The sequence below is a fragment of the Neofelis nebulosa genome, chromosome 8 (assembly GCF_028018385.1).
Source record: "Neofelis nebulosa isolate mNeoNeb1 chromosome 8, mNeoNeb1.pri, whole genome shotgun sequence".
Classification (NCBI taxonomy): domain Eukaryota; kingdom Metazoa; phylum Chordata; class Mammalia; order Carnivora; family Felidae; genus Neofelis; species Neofelis nebulosa.
In genome coordinates, this window is record NC_080789.1 from 50817421 (window position 1) to 50838175 (window position 20755).

At 44.6% G+C, this 20755-nt stretch overlaps 1 protein-coding gene across 12 annotated transcripts in view; it reads left to right on the top strand.

Moving 5' to 3' along the window:
- The window catches only part of GRIP1 (glutamate receptor interacting protein 1), a 684772-nt gene extending 664250 nt beyond the window's left edge, over positions 1-20522 (top strand). For all 12 annotated transcript variants that reach the window (XM_058742105.1, XM_058742097.1, XM_058742104.1 and 9 more), the window contains 2 exons: positions 16589-16735; positions 18725-20522. In XM_058742105.1, coding sequence (XP_058598088.1) covers positions 16589-16735; positions 18725-18952 — 375 coding nt within the window. In that variant the 3' untranslated portion in view covers positions 18953-20522. The remainder of the gene's footprint in view (positions 1-16588; positions 16736-18724) is intronic.
- The last annotated feature ends 233 nt before the right edge of the window (positions 20523-20755 follow it).

A 20755-nucleotide genomic window follows, 5' to 3' on the forward strand; every position in this document is an offset into this window, starting at 1 on the left:
AGGCTCTGAGCTGTCAGCACAGAGCCCGACACGGGGTTTGAACTTGTCAACTGCGAGATCGTGACCTGAGCCTAAGTCAGACACTCAACCGACTGAGCCACCCAGGTGCCCTGTGGATTTTCTAAGTATCATACACTCATAGCTTCATTGAAAATGAGCTTCAGGTGTAGTGTAGGAATGCTTACTCTTTAATTGCAGGCTTATCAGTAGAGGGTTATATTATGCAGAAGACATGAAGTTCTCTTCCAGACATAATTTAGATGTCTTTGGGTCAGGACAGGGCAAGGCCTCATATGTTCCGTCTCAGCCTGTGATGGTTGCCTCAGTTGACTTCATGGAAGAAAGCCCACTATGGCACCCAGAGCTGAATTTGAGTTGCTGGCAGAGTTTAAGCAAGGCATATGTAAGAGACACTGTTTGCAGAACCCAGGGAAGGAGAGCAGTAGTAAGGAGGTGTCTCTGATTTTCTTTCGTAGAACTAACGCTTTATTTTTACTTAATACATAAAGATGTATAGACAATAATAATCTGTCCCACTTTTCTTGAGAACCAAGACCCTCTCTGCAGTCAATAACCTATTAACTAGAAATTAGTTGTTCGTCTTACCCAGAAAAACAAGTAAATGTTGGACTGAGAGGAGTTAACAGGCCAGACAGTCCCTTTTTCCGCTAAAGACGTCCATTTCCCCAAGCACCCTATAAAAGATATTTTATACGTTTTGGAGCTATTTACTTTGAAGCTGACAAAGGATGTGATGAAAGAGAGACATAGAATGGGAAGTTGAGTTCTGAACTTGGTGCTCCAATCCCCAGGTTGATTCATTTCCCACTCATTCACTCATTTCATACATGTACCGTGCATGCATTCACTTAACTAGTGTGTCGCAAATCATCAGCGGGCACACGGTGTAATGGGGAGACAGTCTGGGAAACAGGGGGGAGATGGTGAGGTGAGTACAATGAGAGAGGCAAGACTAGGCTGCCTTGGGGGGGGGGGCAGAGGGTGGACCCTCACCCACTACAGAAAGAGACAGGAAAGGCTTGTTAGAAGTAGGTACCGATTCTGCAGGAAGGTGGAGGTTGAAGGAAGGAAGGAAGCTTGTGCAAAGGGATGTGAAAGATTGTGGTAAATGGAGGGAGTGGTAATACCCCGAAGTGATCAAAGCCTTGGCTTGGAGCCTTGTGCGTTAAGAGGAATTGCAGACGTACAGAAAAGCAGAGAAGTTTTGGATATTTTAGGGCGGCAACCCAGGTTAGCCCCATGCCACAAGTTAGCTTGTGTGTCCAACTACCCTGAATTGATGCGTCTGTTTGGTAGACACAGTCTTCACTGCCTGTCAAACGTCCTGATATGCTAATTGACAAACACCATTAGGAGGCTGTAAGGTCCCCTATGGTCGTTAAATAGCAGGAGCTATATAGTCTGTGCTCATTCAACTGTACTAAGAAAAAGTTAGCCTAACCTGATTCCCTCAGGTGTCTTAAGAATCCTGCCTTCTCTTCTCAAAAGTTCTCCTGCCCAGGCAGAGAAGAGATTACGTGATAACCCATCCTCCTCCAGCCCCAAAGGCAAAAGATACCAACATGTATTGAGTTCCTATTATATGCGATACTCTGTATTTTTAGCCCTTACGATAGCCCTTCTGAGCAGGTATTTATTATCCCCATCTACAGGATAGGGAAATAGCAAGTATAAAATAGACTCATTTTTCCTTCTAGAGGGAAGCACTTTCCTCAAAAGATTATTGATAGTGCACCCGTGCAAAGACCTGTCTCCCCATCCTTCCTGCACTGAAAGCATTTAGCAAAGATAATGACGATGAATGGGGTGAGCAAGTTGTTACCGCTGAGGTTTGAAACAAGTGACAATGCCGAAAATCGATCTTATTTTTTGAAAAGGCAGCATCCGCTTGCCAGCCTGATGAGTGGCAGTGTGTGGCCTATCGCTGGAACATCTGTGTGAAAGGGTGTGAACCTGGAGGCCACAGGATCACACACACGGATGGACCTTTTCCCCTCAGTGGTGGCAATAAGGGCATCGTCTGAATTGATCCCAAATAAAATAGGACTCTCTTAAGTGGATGGTGTGCTGGGCATTATAAGGCACACAAAAAGACGTAGTTAAGTGAAAAGGTAGCCAGGGAGGCTGCAGGCTGACCGTGGGGAATCTGGGAGCGGTGTATGCTCACAGCCCGGGTAGCCTTTATTTTTTAAGTGAGTTCGGTTATTCGTTAGGCCATCCAGTGTTTGCTGTTAAGTGCGTTCTCCAGTCTTGAAGTGCGTGAGAAGAAAAGCCGCTCAGCCCGTGGCTGTGCTTGTATGTTGTACGTGGGGTGTCCTTTGAACGCTGCGAGATTGCCTGACACCATGAAAAAGCACAGTGACTTGTTGATGGGATTGAGTTATCCTCCCAGTGGGGGGCTGCCAGCCTGTACTAATCCTTTGTAAAAATGAGAAAAGGCACTCTTTTGGGTGGTGGCCGTGGAATTAGAAAAACGTTCCTTCTTCAAGTTGAAGATAACCCCAAGCTGGATACACAGCTTGACAAGTGGAATGAGGGCTGGCTTTCAGTTCCCTGAGCCCCCTTGCTGGACTTTTCCAAATGGATCTGGTAGAGGAGTTCCCAAGGGGCGGCAAAGAGGAGAGCGAAGAGGCTGGACGAGGTACATGGCAAGCCATCCTGAACGGGCTTGGCGTCATTTTCCGTCGCCATCTTTCTTGTGGCTGTTTGCTACTTGATGAAATCTGCGTCCTTGAGGACGGGTTACAGCTCTGGTTTCGTCCAAGCCAGCACCTACAAACCGATACTGTGTTCGCTAGGAGCTAGGTCAAGAGGATACGGATGAGTGAGCAAGTATCCATCCTCATTTCTGGGAAGAAAAAACATAAAGCAAAAACAGCTCCAACTCTGCATGGCGGGTTACTAACGTCACCTTCATACAGAGAGAAGACAGCGTGGGCTTATCTTCCAATTTCTTGGGTTTCAGCTTCTTTCCATTATTTGCCTATGATTTTCCAACCAGTCCTCCTTGCCATTCCTTCTCTTCCTTCAGACCTCCAGAAAATCCTAAGCTCAGGTCAGGGTCAATATGGCTTTCTCTCATTTCACACCATCCGATATGTCTGAAGCTCTTCCGGGTTTGACAAAGTCTTCCTTCAAGCTGTCTACATTCATTCCTCAGCCCCGTAAGCTACTTGTCCTTCATGACATTTAGAACAAACATAAGAAATGCAGCCCCACTTCCTTTGTTGGCCGTGTGAATGGGGGAGGAAATTAGAGCTGACATGATGATTTGATATTTGGTACGGTGTGGGGGACAGTGAGAGGGGTCACAGGGAGATAATACTCAAGTCCCCGGAGGCCCCTACCTCTCAGACTGTGTTGGCCGAGACGATCCAAAATACATTTGACTTCACGATTCAGGACGTGCATACATCCATGCTCATATAGGAATGAGTCCAAAACTTGACTGCACGGTTTACAGTAACATTTTCTGTTTTTTATTTTTTTTTCAGACGTACTCTCATATTAAGCCGATTGTGAAATTCATTGGAGTCTCAACCAAAAGTTTGCCTAAAAATTTTGGCCTAAAAAGTTTGGCCTAAAAGTCTCTGATGATCTTTACCATGATTACATGGGATGCTTGTTAAAGTTCAGTTTCCTAAACCCCACCCAGACTTACCCGGTCAGCACTTTCTGGGAGTACAGCCTATAAGAAGCTGCATTTTAGCAACCTCCTTAGTGGGTTCTTTCACACCAGAAAGATTGAGAATCACTTCTTAAGGTTTTGCTACTGGAGGTGATTTCTCTGTTTCAGGGAGATCATTGGCAAGAGCTGGGTGGCAAGGTAAAAGGGAAATGAGGCTTCATCTTCAGCCCCAGCCCTAGCCTTCTGGGTTTTATCTTTAAAATGAATTCCGGTTTGTACTATATAGCTTACCACAGATTGATTCTCTTTGCAGATAAGGAGCCTGTGATCTTAGCTACGGTTCATTGATAGCCCTTTCCCTTCTGATGCTTAAATATCCTTTACGTCCACTTATTGTCTATTTCTGAGACAAATTCTAGCTTCACTTCTTTGCATACTTGAAAGCAAAAAGATTATTTTTCTGCAAAATAGAAAGTTACCCCACATTCAGAACATTTGGGGTCTTTTTTTTTTTTTTTTTAAGTCTATTTATTTGAGAGAGACAGAGACAGCAGAAGTGGGGAGGGGCAGAGAGGAAAGGAGACAGAGAATTGGAAACAGGCTCCCTGCTGCCAGGGGCTTGAACTCACAAAACCATGAGGTCATGACCTGGACCAAAATCAAGAGTCAGACGCTTAACCGACTGAGCCAGCCAGGCGCCCCTGGACTTTTTAAAATTTTTAAAATTTTTTGAAAGTTCATTTCTTTATTTTGACAGAGAGGGAGAGCATGAGTGGGTGGGGCAGAGAGAGAGGGAGAGAGGATTTCAAGCAGGCTCCCCTCTGACACAGCACAGAGCCCGATGTAAGGCTCGAACTCACGAACTGTGAGAGCGTGACCTGAGCCAAAACCAAGAGTCGGACACTTAAGCGACTGACCCACTCAGGCGCCCCATCCCTGCACTTTTTTTTTTTAATCATAATTGACATTTCCTTTGCCTTGTCGTTTGTGTTTTTAAATAAAATTGTATTCCTGAATTGTATGCAGCTATTTTGTATTTATCATCTTATGGAAAAGTTTTAAAAATACTTTTTCAGCATCTACTTTTATTTATGGCTGCTGGTGGCATGACCCTGGAACATTCAAGTCATCTGTCGGGAACCTCTTTATTTCTTACGGCCTTTGCCACCATCAACTTTTTTCCCAGCCCAAGTTCACTTTGCGTTTTCCATATATCTGAATGTTTTCAGAGGGGATCTTTGTTTTTCTTGATATGATAAAGCTGTTTTTCCCCTTGTAAGGAGTGTCGTTTTCAGTGCCTAGTGGCAGCTGATTTTGCAATATTCTTCCTGAGTCAGGAAAAGAGGCTCAGCCCTAGGAGGTAATATGAAATGCAAAAACATATCTTATTCAGACACACGCCTCTTTCTTCACCAAATATTTGGAGTTGGTACTCAAGATGAAGTGAGTCCTCATGGCAGGTGCAGACCTTCTCCAAATAGCTAGTATAGAATTGTCTTACTATGGAAGTCACTAGAAGCTAAAAATGACAAACTGAATATATGAACCTTTTGCTTTTGTCTACCCCTCTTTGCTAGCTGCGGTTTCTGTTTCTCCAGGCAAGGGGTGATCTGTTAGAGAGAATACAGACTTCGTCGTCAGGCAGACCGAGGTTTGGTCACAGTCTGACAGTCATTAGCCATGTCACTTGTCTACACCTTAGTTTTCTCATTTAGCAAAGGAGGGGGCAGGATCCTGCTCAGGAAAGGAGCCTTCACAAATAGCGTTTTCCCTGAGGAAGCCACCGTCATTCAGAGTCTTGCCTTAGCCATGCAATGTCAGTAACCCAGAAAATCAGATCTCCGCAGAGTCCCAGCCTGAAAAGAAGATTCAGCCGCTGCCTTAGAGCCCCCGAGAGGAGATGTAAACCAGAATGAGAATCTGTTTACAAAGACAAATGGATGAGTGTCTAGTTACTACTAGTCACTATCTCAGTCTGACAGACATATTCTCTCCCTGTAAAACCAGGGGCAGCTGATAATCAGAACACTGTTGGAGGGACGTGGATGTGTAGAATAAGGGTTGGAGGTTGCATTGTATGTTTTCAATGAGTAATGGCATTCAGCCCTGACAGTCCTCCGGAGGGATCATTCCCTCAGCTTTGTTTAAGTATTCTATGATACTTTTCAAAATGTCAAAAATGTAATTCTTTTTTTTCAGGATTTTGGGGTTATTTTTAAATTTTTTTTATGTTTATTTTTGAGAGAGAGAGAGAGACAGAGGTGAGTGGGAGAGGGGCAAAGAGAGAGCGAGACAGAATCCAAAGCAAGCTCCAGCCTCTGAGCTGTCAGCACAGAGCCCGACATGGGGCTCGAACTCATGAACCACAAGATCATGACCCGAGCAGCAGTCAGCTTAACCAACTGAGCCACCCAGGCGTTTGGGTTTTTGGTTTTTTTTTTAAAGTTTATTTATTTTGGAGAAAGAGAGAGAGCACACACAAGTGGGGGAGGGGCAGAGAGAGAGGAAGAGAGAATCCCAAGCAGGCTTCTCACTGTCAGCTCAGATGTGGGGCTCAAACTCACAAAAGATGAGATCATGACCTGAGCCACAACCAAGAGTCAGATGCTTAAATGACTGAGCCACCCAGGCACCCCATAAAAAACATAGTTCTTATAAAAATGATAGGCTCGGGGCGCCTGGGTGGCGCAGTCGGTTAAGCGTCCGACTTCAGCCAGGTCACGATCTCGCGGTCCGTGAGTTCGAGCCCCGCGTCAGGCTCTGGGCCGATGGCTCGGAGCCTGGAGCCTGTTTCCGATTCCGTGTCTCCCTCTCTCTCTGCCCCTCCCCCGTTCATGCTCTGTCTCTCTCTGTCCCAAAAATAAATAAAAAATGTTGAAAAAAAAAATTTTTTTTAATAAATAAATAAATAAAAATAAAAATGATAGGCTCATCTCAAAAATGAACGTATTTTTTTTTTAACTCGTTAATGATGAGTGGGACGACAAAGTTTTTTCAAAGGGGGATAAAGACACTTTCTGTATGTCTCAGTCAGTGTGGGAGGGGGAAGCAATAACGCTAGAATGAGATTTCCAAGTTAGGATTAAAGCCGCCCTGCGACTTATAGGGGGGGAAAAGCAGAGCCTTTAAGGTTATCTTTTCATTTGCAACCCTACGTGGCAGAGCCCATTCTGCATCTTACTATTCTCCAGCAAGTTACCATCCGCCTTTGCAGAGTCTGAGCTCTGAGCCATAGAAATGTTAAGTCCAACAGACTGGCCGAGGATCCTTTGTCTCTTCCTGATGTTTCTATGTCTCTCTGTTGTGATCAAATATGTTCATTTATAGGTTGTAAGATATTGTATTCTCTATAGGATGTTCGGTTATGGATGGCGTAGCTCTCTGAGGGTCACTCTGTTCCCCTGATGTCCTGGTCCTTGGAGACAGGTCCCGCAGAACCTCTTCCTTCACCAGTGTTCTGTCCTCTTACTTGTCTGGCTATAGTAAGGATTACTCCGACAATGGTCTTGCCCAGGGCTCGTCTCTTTCTTTGCCTTAGACAGATAAGAGCTCTCGCCTTGTTCTGAGGAACTTTGTAGTGTCCGACTTCCTGAATGACAGTGAGCCTGGCCCTGAATTCCCACAAGCCCAGAGGGTGAGCGGAAGTCATGCCTCCTGGCTAGAGATGCGGGTGGCCCTTGAAGCGAGGAGGCCCACAGAGACTTAAGGAGATTGGAGGTCAGTAGGTTACAGAGGGAAATGGGAAGGCTCAGCAGCTGGAGAAGAGCCAGGCCAGGGCAGACCTGGGAGCCAGAAAGCAGAGGCAGGAGCAGAGGGAGCAGGTGTGGACCAGGCTGTCCTGAGAAAAACCCTGGAACAGAGACTCTAACTTAGTGGTGGCGGCAGCAAGGGAAGAGGCTGGTGGCAGTGTTGCTGGGTGAACCGGGGAGACCCTGTGCCCTGGGGCCTCGGCTCAGTTCATCCCAAAGATGTCGCTGAAGGTTCTTAGTCCCCTTATGGGAAAGAATTCAAGGATAGACACACAACATAGTGGACACACACAGCACAAGCAGGAACGTTTATTAAAGTGGAAGTATACTCTTGAGATGTGAGATTGGGCAAATGAGAGAAAGAGAGAGAGAGATGTGCACCCTGGGGTTTGGGTTTTCTGTCTTTTCTTGACAGTTGTCAACAAGGAGGTGGAACACTCATTACTTGGGGAGGAGATGCAGGATTTCGAGCCTCTTCTTCCTTACTTGGTCAGGGGTTTCCTGTCGTGACACCCGCCATCTTAGGCCTTTCTGGTTTGATCCAGCTTCCTGCCAGGACAGGATAGCTGGGCCGGCCTTTCTCATTGCCGGCCTCCGGGCATCCTGTTAGAACCCAACTGACTGCCTACCCTGACAACAGAGCCCATGACAACAGGTGACCAAGGTGCCCATGGCTTGGTCTGATCTCCCAGAGAATTTGGAGACTGATCTGGCTCTTTTCCCTTTGATGTGGCATGAAGTGATGGAGGTGAAGTTGCTCTGACATGAACTGGGAAAGCAGCACATAAATCCATCTCAGATCTTAAAAACTGTGATGCTCTCCTTGGTTAGGACTCCCTTCTCCAAGGGCCAAGTCAGCCCTGACGTGCTCATACTTAGAGCCAGAATCCAAGCTACGGAATCTCTTGTTGTCGAGCCCCTACTTCCCAAGCCTGTGGTGCCACACACTTGCCAGGAAGCAGCAGGAGGCAGTGTTTGAAGCAGCTGTCCCTTTCTCTCCCCTGCCAAGGAGGATCCCCAGACAGGGCAGCAGCTGTCTTTCCTGACCCAGTTTGTCTTGAAGCCCAGTCTGAGTGGCATAAACTGAAATCGCTTCCTCCTGGGCTGGAAGAATGCAGTCGGGAGGCCATACCTTTGTTTCTTCCAGCCTCACAAGTAGTCATAAGATTATCCTCCAAGCCAGCATTACTTGAATTATCGGGTTTAAAGGCAGAGAGCTACGCCAGTAATGTCTGCAAGAATAAACCCAACTGCCTGGTGATTTATGGGCAAAGGAGTACAATCTCTGTGAAGTAGGTGTCGATTTGGCCCTTAAGGCCATCAGGCAAGGGGCTGAATGATAGGAAGCCTGCCAGGGCTTCAGAAGTGCTTCTGGGATAACTGTCACTTGCCGTGACTTGCTCAAGACAGCAGACACAATGGCCCTTAAAACCCAAGTGTGGAGAATTGCCTCTGCCCGCTTAAAGACTTCCACATGTGTCAAAACCGAAACCAGAAACAGTAGGTTTCTATTCTTTGCCTTGAGGACATTGTTCAGACATGTGAATAGACTTGCTTAGAAATAAAAAAACAAGGCCCAAGTTGAATTGTGGTGAACCCTTCTGCCTCCTGTTAAAGCTTCTGTTCTCGGGAGGGTCAGAAACAATCTCAGCATGTGCGGACGAATAGTTAAGATTGAACTGAGCTTTGTAAAACCACGTTCTGGCCCGGAGTTATGTTTCAAGAGGCTCATTGGCCCTTTTAGGACAGAAAAGTGTAGCCTGGTGTTCATAGTCCAGGTTCCCCGGCTGCATCCTGGGGGTCAGCACAGAATAGAGACGCCATAAGAAAACTTCGTTCCCAGGAGCCAGAGGGGAACATGAAGAGCTCAAGGAGCAGAAGTTCAGGCAGATGTTCATGGAAAGCCACGGCGGGGCTCTGATGAAAAGAAATACAGCAGACATGATAAATTGTTCATCTTTCGCTTGTTGGGCGGTTGGAAATGGATAAAGGCTGCCTGACCAGCTAGATTATATGTCGGGGTGGGGGGCGGGGGGGTGGGAATCATGATTTAGTGGAAGGAACACGGCAAATGAGGTCAGATATTCAAGTACTGAATCCCAGAGCTTATGCATTGTAACTGGACAGGTACGTCCATCAACTTCTTGAAGATCAGTGTTCTCATTAGCAGGAAGGGAATAATTCTGCTACACAAGATTGCTAGGCGTTCAAAAGCAATCTTATGTAAGAAAGTGCCTGCGTAAGGAATTCATCTGTGGCAAAATAAAAAAAAAGGGTGGGGGGACTGAAACCTTGGAATCCTTAGAATTCTTTTTGGACGGGAAATAAATCAGAAGTAACCACCACCAGTCTCCATGCCAGCAGGAGGGAGGCAGCTACGTGGCACAATTTATTGTTGCTGCTTTGAGAGCAGCCGGCTGTGCTCCCCATTTTTGTGAATTATTGATTCCTGGAATCTTCTCCTTTGTGTCACTTTAAAATAATTTCATTTTTGTTATTGGCTATCTCCATGAGAACCATAGAGTTAGCTCTTAAAATCCCTTTTCCTCTAAACTTAGGTAATCATTCTAGCGAAACAGATTAGTTTCAACTTTTTTCTTTTCAGATTAGTTTCAATTTTAAACCATTGGTTTGCCTCTTATCTTGAAGAGTTTTCCATCAAGTCTGAGGCTCAGAAAAACCAAGCCTCTTGGCCAACAACTCTGACCTTAAAGTTAATGAGCTAATCTGTTAACCTGCTCCGGTTGACATCCAACTCGAATATTTTGGTTAATGTATTACTCCTGACTGGTGTTGGCATTATTTGGTGCCCCTCCCAGGTTCTGGCTATGGAGCTGACATCCAAGAATCACAGGCCAACTGAGCAATGAAGAACTTCACTGTTATTCTAGGCCACACCAAATGCTGCCTCCAACGCAAGAATACTGGTCCATGTGTTGGAAAACATGCCTTAGATCTAAGACAGAAGTGGGCTTCTCCATGTCCATTGCATGTATAGGCTTTGCAACCCTCACATCTGGGTGCACCTCAAGAGTGTGGCTGGGCCTGCAGAGCAGATGCCCCACTACCCATCCAGCAAGAAGCACAGGGTCTCCAGGACCCTCACCCACACCGAGCTGTAAGTGGAGCAGAAAGAACTAGGATGCACTGCCCTCTAGGAGTCGTGGGGACGTCCCTCCCTAGGAGCACTACTTGTCACATGGTGGGAACATGACTAGAAACAAAGGGGCAAAAGGATACAAAATCCCACAGACAAGGCACAGACAAAGCCAAAGAGAGGCACAGAAGCAGGGACCTTGAATAAAGAGGATCATCTACTAAGAAGCAGGGCCCAAAGAATGGCAGAATATCACCAGTCCTATTAGCCATCTGCTTTCTCCTCCTCATTCTCATCCACGTCCTCCTCCTCCTCCTCCTCCTCCTCCTCCTTGTCTTTGGCCTTCTGCCCCCATTCCTCCTCTTCCTTCCTCTGATAAAGGAGCATGAGGATGGGAGGAAAGGAGCTAGAATATAAAAATGTTTCCTCCAGTCAAGTCACCTTGGAGGAGTGGCTGATTCCAGATTGGGAACAGGAAATATTCATGATGAGTCATGATATCTTGGAGCCAGAAAACAAAGAAGTTACCAAAACAAATGGGTCATGTCAAAAGGACATCGAAGTCAACATGAAAGAGTCCCCTTAGCCAAAGATGAGAGCATTTGAGCACCCAAAAGAGTAATGATGAAATTAATTGAAATCCATTTATCTATATATAAACCCAGAGGTTCACAGGGATACTTTACTTACCAGAAGTCATCCCCCCCACCAAAAAAAAAAACAAACAAACAAAAAAAAAAACCCTTTTTGGGACACCATTGGAAGTGTTTAGTGTACCAATTCCCTACACTAAAAATGAAAGCATTAGAATTCATTCAGCCTTTCTGGTACGAGCTGCACTTCAGGGTAACCAAACAGCACTAACTGATGAAAGGAGACTTCTTTACAAAAGAATTCTAGCTGGAGCACCTGAGTAGCTCAGTCAGCTAAGCGGCTGACTTTCGGTTCAGGTCATGATCTCATGAGTTCGAGCCCACGTGGGACCATCTGCTGTCAGCACAGAGCCTTCTTCAGAACCTCTCTCTCTCTCTCTCTCTCTCTCTCTCCCTTCCTCTCTCTCCCTCCCCTGCTCATGCTCACTCTCTTTCTCTCTCTCAAAAAAAAAAAAAAAATTCTAGCTAACAAATATGGAAGCTATTGTAGGATTAGAAAAAGAGCATCACTCTGAAGCCCCTAATGAAGTTAATTGATTCAGACAGTGGTCACCATCGGTCAAAATTTACATTTAGAAGAGAGGTTGATGGGAAGCCTTACAGTGGAGGAATGAAGCTGTCCCCACCTGGACACGCGCCCCCCCCCCCCCCGAAAGTGGGACGAGTAGACATTGAATGACGTGACGTCATAGGAAGCACACCCTTCCCCACAAAGCTGACCCTGACTCCAATCAAGGATCCCGAGGTAACTTCCATTTACAGGGAAATGGGCTCTAGAAGAGTGCACTGAGGGACAAAAGGTGCTGTTCCCACAGTAAGGGAGCAGCAGGGGGCATGTTCCAGATGAGAGGACACATAAGACACCTTACATTCCGGTGTAGACCTTGTTGGGATCCTGATTTGAACAAACTGACTCTAAAAACCACTTTTGAGACAATGAGGGAAATTTTGTCACAGACTAGGTATTGGAGTGTGTCAAGGAATAAGGGTAGTTTGTGAATGAATTAATGACCTTGAGGTTATGTAAAAAGAATGATCATGTCCCCCCCCCCCCCCCCGAGATTCATCCTGAGGTATGTAGGAGTGAAATGACTTAAGGATTGGCATTCACCTTAAAATAATCCCCCAAAGAAGGAAAAAGAAGGGTGGATGAAGCAAGTGTGGCCTGTCCTGAAGGGTTGTAGGATCCGAGTGATGAGTCTATGAGGATTCATTGTTCTAGCCTCTCTACTCTTGAATCTGAAATTTTTTGTTAAAAAATAGCTTTCTCCTAACTCAACTTATGGTGGTAATGATTTTGCAATATATGTACGTGAAGTCCCTTAACTTATACAGAGCTGGATGTCAATTATATCTCCACAAAACTGGGAATTAAAAAAGTTTTTTAATACCGTTCTCCAATAACTCCCCTCCCCACCTTAGGAAAGGGGCAGACCTCACCTGAACATGGCCTGAGGCCAATCATAATTATAGAGGGGCCTAGGGGCCCTGGGTGGCTCGGTCGGTGAACCACCCTGCTCTTGGTTTCAGCTCAGGTCATGATCTCACGGTTTCGTGTGAGTTCGAACTCATGTGAGTTTGAGCCCCACATCTGGCTCCGCGCTGACATTGCAGAGCCTGCTTGGGATTCTCTCTCTCCCTCTCTTTTTCTGCCCCTCCTCTGTTCACTTTCTCTCTCTTTCTCAAAATAAATAAACTGTAAATTAAAAAAAAAATTATAGAGAGGCCTAAAAATTCTTCTTTGTAATGAGTATTCATTAAACAACCACACGCTAGCTAAGGAGACAGTGTGCCTTGAAAAGATCTCAGCTTCGCAGTCAGAACCTCTTGGGTTTGAACCACTTCTCTGTGTTGCTCGCTATTTTACTGTGGACACGTTTCTAACTCTCTGAGCTTGAATTCAATTCCCCGTCTGTATGGTCTTCTCCACAGACATGGTAGAGTCAGTAACATCCTGTTTGCTTTTCAATCTGCTCATTCAAGGCTCAGGCTTCATCTCTTATTAGCAAGAAATCTGGTATTTCCTGCTGGAGGACGCTCCATCCTACCTCCCTGCCCTGCCCAAGAATGGGGGTGCTTCCTTAGCTCTTAGGGCAGGCCTGGCTTCAACGTCAGAGGTTGTCTCACCTCTCACGTCCACACGGTGTCGCCATTGAGCTTCATCCTGCCCTGGCCCCAGCCTCCTAGCCACCCAGCCACCCTGCAGCTGCAGCTTTGAGAATTCCCAGCAGAGCCCTGGGGCGGGAGAGGGAGCGGGGAGCACGGCTTGAATTAAATGCCTCTTAGTTCACGTGCACAGCACCTCTTGGCCAGTTTTGACTGGCTTCCATAGTCAACCACTCGGTATGTCAGAACCAGTCCTTTCATTTATTTGACAAAACACTAACCCTACTATGTGGCAGACACCGTATTAGGGGTTTGAGATATATCAGTGAACAAAAAACAGATTCTTTCCCCCACTCAGTGAGCTTGATGGGTGTGGGGGAGGGTGAATCTTCCATATTCTCTCCAAGGCCACCTGAGCCCGGGTCACCAACAAAGACTTCTCCTCACCTCCTAATGAGCTTTGGTCTGGAAGGAAGTTTCTCACTCGTGTAGAGACCTACTTCTCCCTGTGCATCATCAGGGTGCACGTCAGATGGGGGCTGGATTTTACTAAGCTACGCACACGCATGTAGTCACACACACACACACACACACACACACACACACCTTCCATAGTGCTTCCATAGTGCAGTAAGTCTTTCTACTTTTATACCTGTACAACTAACTGAGTGCCATGAAAGTGATCCTTCCTTGGGAGTCAAGTCATTTCAGATTTTAAAACTTCATATACACTACCTCATTTAAAACTAAGACTCCTGGGGCATCTGGGTGGCTCAGTCGGTTGAGCATCCAACTCTTGATTTTGGCTCAAGTCTTAATCCCAGGGTCATGGGATTGAGCCCTGCGTCGGGCTCCATGCTGAACGTGGAGCCTGCTTGGGATTCTCTCTCTCTCAGTCCCTCCGTCACTCGCACTCTCTCTCTAAAAAATTTAAAGATAAGTAAATAAATAAAAAACCTGAAACCCTTACCCATCTCTAAGGATTGTTACGAGGATTAAATCAGATATCTTCACTGGTGATAAACTCAAGAAGGCTATGTTTTGCTCACTGCTGTATCTTTTTATTGTTTAAGTGCTGTGCCCTTAGTCCTTAAAACAGTGCCTGGCACATAGTAGGGTGCATGCATGCACACACACACACACACACACACACATACATTCACATGCACACAATGATAGAATGAGCCTGCAAAGGCTATCATTCCATTAAACTTTGGTTCCCTCGATTCTTTTCCAAACATGTGATAGCCCCTCTTGTGTGTGGAGTACCACGTGGAACAATTCTAATGTGCACAGGAATCACCAGGGATCTGCAGGTGCCAGTTCGCTGGGGCTGAGATTCTGCATTTGGAACATGCTCCTGAGAGGTGTGGATGCTTCCGTTCTGGAACTCACTTCAAAGCGCATTTTTTTTTCTCTCTCTCTTAAAGCAAAGTTGCAACAAAATCCTTCCAGTGTACTTGTAGGAAAGAGCCAGGTAGGGGTAGAATGTTTATATATCTTAATTCATAGGATCTAGGTAAGATCCATCTATTATGAAACTCACCTGATTTCAGAGAGTTAAAAATATATATATATATATATATATATATATATATATATATATATGCCTATCTTAGAATCTATGAAATAAGGCATAAGTGTGCAGTGTCTGGAATCAGACAGACAGGGCCCTGCTATTCATTACCTTTGTGACCTTGGGAGAATTACTTAACCTCTATAAAACTGAATTTCCTCACCTCTGATATGGCAATAACCATGAGGGCTGTCTGGTGAATAGTACTGACTCAGCCAGCTTGATATTTTAGCGCTCTGCCCAGTGAAGTAAAAAAACACAAACACCACTTTTTGTAGTTCTTTCAATATTCTCTACTTCTCTGAAATAAATTAAGTGGGTATAAAAAATAGACCTGTGTCATCTTTACTTTTTGCCCCGTACAGCTCTGAATTTTCTACTGTTTTACAGGAACATATTCATGTATTACTTGCATGAAAACAAAAGACAAGAAAATATTTTTTTAAAAATAATTAGCATAAGACAGAAAGCCCAGATCACTGCTTGAAGAGTGCATCAGTTTGTATGGAGGGCATCGGGCAAATCTTAGCGGTATCAGTGGCCAGCTTAAAACATTAGGTGAGCACAAAGTGCTCAGTATGTCACCTGGCAGGGTCCAGGACAGCATATGCTCAGTAAATGTTACGCATAAATGTGCTTAGAAGGCAGCCTCCTCTCTCGTTCACCGCTGTTTCCCAGAACCCAGCACCATGTTTAGAACATCATAGAGACTCAGTACACATTTGGTGAAATGTATGAATGACTGGATGAATGTATGAACCTCAGAGTAACTCTTGCAGGTGGTCAGATGGGAGGCATGAGGATCATGGGAAGCTTTAACCGACAGGTGGCTGCAGGTGCAGAGGGAACCAGTGAGGCCCCTAGCTGAGAAGGGGCAGTGCCTGGAGTTGCTAAAACCAAAGCCTGGTTGCTCTTCAGGCTGGACCCCAGAATGTGTCAGTTACAAGAAAACTTTCAGGTCTTTTAACTCATTTTTGCTCTCAGTATGGACGTTCTGATTGGGCTACCATACCATTGGCGTCCATGGAGCTTGCTCAAAGGAAAATGATATACTGAGTGCTTACCTGGCACAGCATCAGACTCGGTGGGCAGGAAGGAAAGGCCTTTGGCTTGGTCCTGATATCCAGCAGCTGCAAAGGCTGCTACTGGCTACCCCCAACACCCGGGTGCTGCTCCAGGAAAATAGAGAAGTCAGCCTGCCCTGGGAAAATGCTCACCTAGACCCATCCGAGGACTGTGATTAACAACAACGATGACAACAAAAAGACCAGGACTCTCCAGTAGTTCCCTTCTCCTTCCTTTTCAGTTCTGAGTGGGACTTTACAGATTCCAAGGATGTTCTTGGAGAAGGGGAAAGCAGCAGGGGGATGGGGAGCTCCCTAATGTATTACAAATCTATGATGCTAAATTTGTTTATTTAATTTGTTTGACAGATTGTCAGACAATTGTGGCACGAGAAGTTTCACAAACAAAAGTCTCCAGGGGCGCCTGGGTGGCTTGGTCGGTTAAGCGTCTGACTTCGGCTCAGGTCATGATCTCACGCTCCGTGAGTTTGAGCCCCATGTCGGGCTCTGTGCTGACAGCTCAGAGCCTGGAGCCTGTTTCAGATTCTGTGTCTCCCTCTCTCTCTGCCCCTCCCCTGTTCATGCTCTGTCTCTCTCTGTCTCAAAAATAAATAAACATTAAAAAAAAATTAAAAAAAAAAACAAAAGTCTCCAGCCAAGCTAAATGTCCCCTTCACATTTTCTCACTTTGCAGGTGACCTTGTACAAGAGCTCCGATGTGGAAGATTTTGGGTTCAGCGTAGCAGATGGCTTGCTGGAGAAAGGAGTATATGTCAAAAATATTCGCCCAGCTGGGCCAGGAGACCTTGGTGGCTTAAAACCCTATGACCGACTCTTACAGGTAAGACCTGTAAGGTGAAATTCTAATTTCACCTTCTAGAATTTCAGGTGAAATTCTAATTTAACTTTCCAAAGTCTTACCTGACCGATGCCTACCCATCTTTCTTTGCCTCAACACTAGATTGGGGCCCCTCCTATATGGGATAAAAACCTTTCCCTTTGGTAAAATTTACCAGTCATTGAAATTGGTTCCCTGTGTATATTCCCCAGCAGCTTAGAAACAGCTTGAGAACAGAGCTGGTACATTACTCTCCCTTCTCCCGGTATACAATACACGATATCTCAGCACCTCACACAATTATCTGAAAGCAAGAAGCCAAACCTTGTTTACCGAGTGGAATACCATCATGGTCATGTATAGTTTCAGTGAGCTAAGCAAATTCCTGACTTGACGTATACTTGTTAGGAATAGCATTTTGTAGGAAGAAGAGAGGGTTGACATCAGTCTTGAAAGTGTATCTAACTGGAATGAGTCTGGCACCAAAGAGCTGACTTTCAAAGCATGAGGCTATACTGATCGGTTGGCCTTCAGACACGCGTTCACCAGAGCAAGTTGTCGTTGATCAATTACGGTTTTAAAACCAGTTCTGGCGATCGTTGTTACCATAGCAATGGAACAATTAGTCTTATGCTGGCAGGATGGGACACTTTTATTTTCCACAGATACTCTAATATTTGTTGAAAGAATAACTGTGGTTACTTAACTTCTATGTGGCTCTTCCTAATGTATAAATTGGGGCTGCACTGTACCTGCTTTCAGGGAAGTTGAGGCTACAAAGGTAGACTGGGTTCAGACTGTGAAGGGCCTTGAACGCCACGGTAAATCTCTTGGACTTTGCTCTCAAGCATATTAATTTCTTAAGCAGAAAAGTGACATAATTTGTTAATTTAGAAAGACAACGGAATAATACCATACGTGGATTGGTGTAGAATGGGGAAGGGGAAGACCACAGGGAAGGAGACGAGGTAGGTGTGGGTCAGATACCTCTATCTGACCTGAGACCTTAATGCCTTCAGTACTTCCGGGTAGAGCAGTCTGGGAGGCAACTGGCAGTTTGGACTTGTTGCTCCGAAGAGATGTCAGAGCCAGATTTAGGAGATTAGGTTACTGAAGGCATGGGTTTGGATGAAGTGACCTCTGGTGGGCTTATAGTAAGAAAGAGAACAGAATCAAGGAGAGAATCCTAAGAAAAACGAATGTAAAGGACAGGAAGAAATAAAGGTAGGCAAGAACTGAAATCAAGTTAAAATGGATCCAAACTGGTGTCATAGAGAGCCAAGGAAGGAGAGTTTTAGGGATGTGTGGCTGTCAGGCACAGCCAGTGCTAAAGGCCAAAGCAGATGAGACCCGGAAACACCGTATCTGTATTAGACAGTTGGGGTCATTTGTACACTGTGTCAGGTTCCAGATGTGACAAGATTGAGAATGGAAAGTCAAAGAGTGGAAGCAGGCATGTAGATGGTTTAGAAACCCTTGCCGGTGAAGAACAAGGAGAAATAAAAGATGAGTACATGCAAAAGCTGAGGAGGGGATGGGCTCACTTCTGAGAGGTAGTTCAACATCACGGCCAAGAGCACAGCTCTGGGTTCAGCCAGACTGCCTGGGATCACATCCTATCTGGACCGCTTACCAAGTGCTGATCTAAGGCAAATCTCTGAACCACTCTGTGCCTCACCTACCTCATCTGGAAATTATAGGGATAATGTTCGGCACTAGGACCACATGCCATGTGCGAGGCAATCTGCTCAGCGTGGGGATGTTGGGACGTGTCCCTGTTCCAAGCTCTCAAGGGCCTTACAATTTAATAGCAACGAATAAGTCAGCCAATGACCACCTTCTAGGGTGGTCAGAGAAAGGACAGACCTCTCTGCGTACAGGGCTCACTTAAGCATCAGCAGACACCTGTTAACATGGCAAGTGTTACTCTGGGTTTTGAGAATTATCTCAGACCATGACAATAATTCAAAGTGGCTCTTCTTGATTTTTCAGGTTAATCACGTCCGAACGAGAGACTTTGACTGCTGCCTTGTTGTGCCCCTCATAGCAGAATCTGGTAATAAGCTGGACTTGGTTATTAGTAGAAACCCACTGGCCTCACAGAAGTCTATAGAACAGACTCTACCAGGAGGAGAATGGAGTGAACAGAACAGCGCTTTTTTCCAACAGCCTAGTCATGGTAGTAATTTGGAGATACGAGAACCCACTAACACATTATAGCAACGCTTTTTATAAAGCAGGACAAAAGACAATATCTACATGGTGCTAAAATATCCCTTTCAGATTTCTGTGGCATTTAAAGCACAGATAATCACGTGGCATTAACCGCAAGCACAGGGGTCTTTCAAATCTCTCTCATGGCTCATGTTCACTTCCCCTTTCAAGTTGAAGAGGTTTCTTTCTTGGTGACCACTATGGTATATGGCAGCCAATTCCCTGCCGAGCCCAATGGTAGAGAAAAAGCAAAGCAGACAGGCTATCCCTCCCCCCAGTTAACATCAGAGGAAATTTTTTACAAGGTCATCTTCCAATCACTTTTTAAAAAGAGAAATGTCTGTTTGAAACTGTTCTCTATGACAATTTCCTTAATTCACTTTGAAATCAGTTTTCTTACCGTGAAGTCGTTAATGTTAAGAACTTGACCAAGTCTTTCCACAAAGCTGGCTCTCCTAGGGGAACTCGAGTTTGAGATGTGGCCGGGGACTGCTGCCATGGGAGGGGTACAGGTGTAACATTAAAGTTCTCTTAAAACGTTTCAGCGATGATGCACGTAGGAGACCATAATAGGTGGTGGTAAATGTTTTGCCCCAATATAGGAATGATCTTAACTAAGATGTATGCTATTCCCTATGCAACAAACAGGATATGTCTTGTGACCTGTTTTTTTGTTTTTGTTTTTGTTTTTTTTAAGGACACATTTTTAATAGCTGCAAATCTCTGATAATGAATTAGAGTGCTTAGGAACACTGAGAATGAGTTATCTTATTTTTAAAATTCAGGACTAAGAACTTAAGAGAGAATGAAGAGTCTATTAAAATGAGGTTTATCTTAATGATAGGCAAATCAAACTCATCTTGCTTGACATGTTTGGAAAACTGTTTATAGAGGGGTGTACAGGACACGTACTTTAAAATGACACTGGACTATCTTTTGTTCTGAGCCATGCCACTTCTCGAAATTGTAAATACATCTTTCACAAAATGCATTGCCAATTATTACCATCCCTCAAAGCAATAAATTGTGACAGTTGCTTTTAATGTTTGTCAGCAACTGTTCTCATTCATTCAGATATTTTGAATAGTTACACTAATAACTGTTATTTGGTGAATATTGAAAAAAAGATAGATCTGTATATGGATTGTAGAATCTCCATATTGAAATGATTATTTTGCAAACATCTTCATTTTGGTCAATAATTCAAACAACTGCTTAGGTAAAGCATTTGAACACTGTGTCCTTTGTTTAAGGAAAAAGTTCACCTTTCTTTTTGTGCAAAGAAATATATTATTTCAATCATATGTCACAACCCGCCAGGGCAAGAAAGTATAAAGCAGAATCATGTTAAGAAAAAAAAAGAAAAAAAAAGATCATGAGTCACTTAAATATGTATTTTTATTTGTAACAAACAAGTATTAAGCTGTAAAGTATTTTTGTACAAATTTAATACTTTAATAGCATGGTATTTATCGTCTATGTATGGTTTTGGGGAATTCAAAATTGTTGCAAATATTTGTATGGAAAAAAAAACCCTCTACCAAATGGAATAAAAAGTGATTTTGAAAAGCCAAAATTATGATATACATTTTTTTGGTGCTTTGAATATATTTTATTCTAGATGACCCCTACACAATGCTTAATGCTGTAGAATTTTCTTTTTTTTAATGTTTATTTATCTTTGAGAGAGAGAGAGAGAGAGAGAGAGATGGAGTGTTGAGTGGGGAAGGGGCAGAGAGAGAGGGAGACACAAAATCTGAAGCAGGCTCCAGGCTCTGAGCTGTCAGCATGGAGCCCAACGTGGGGCTC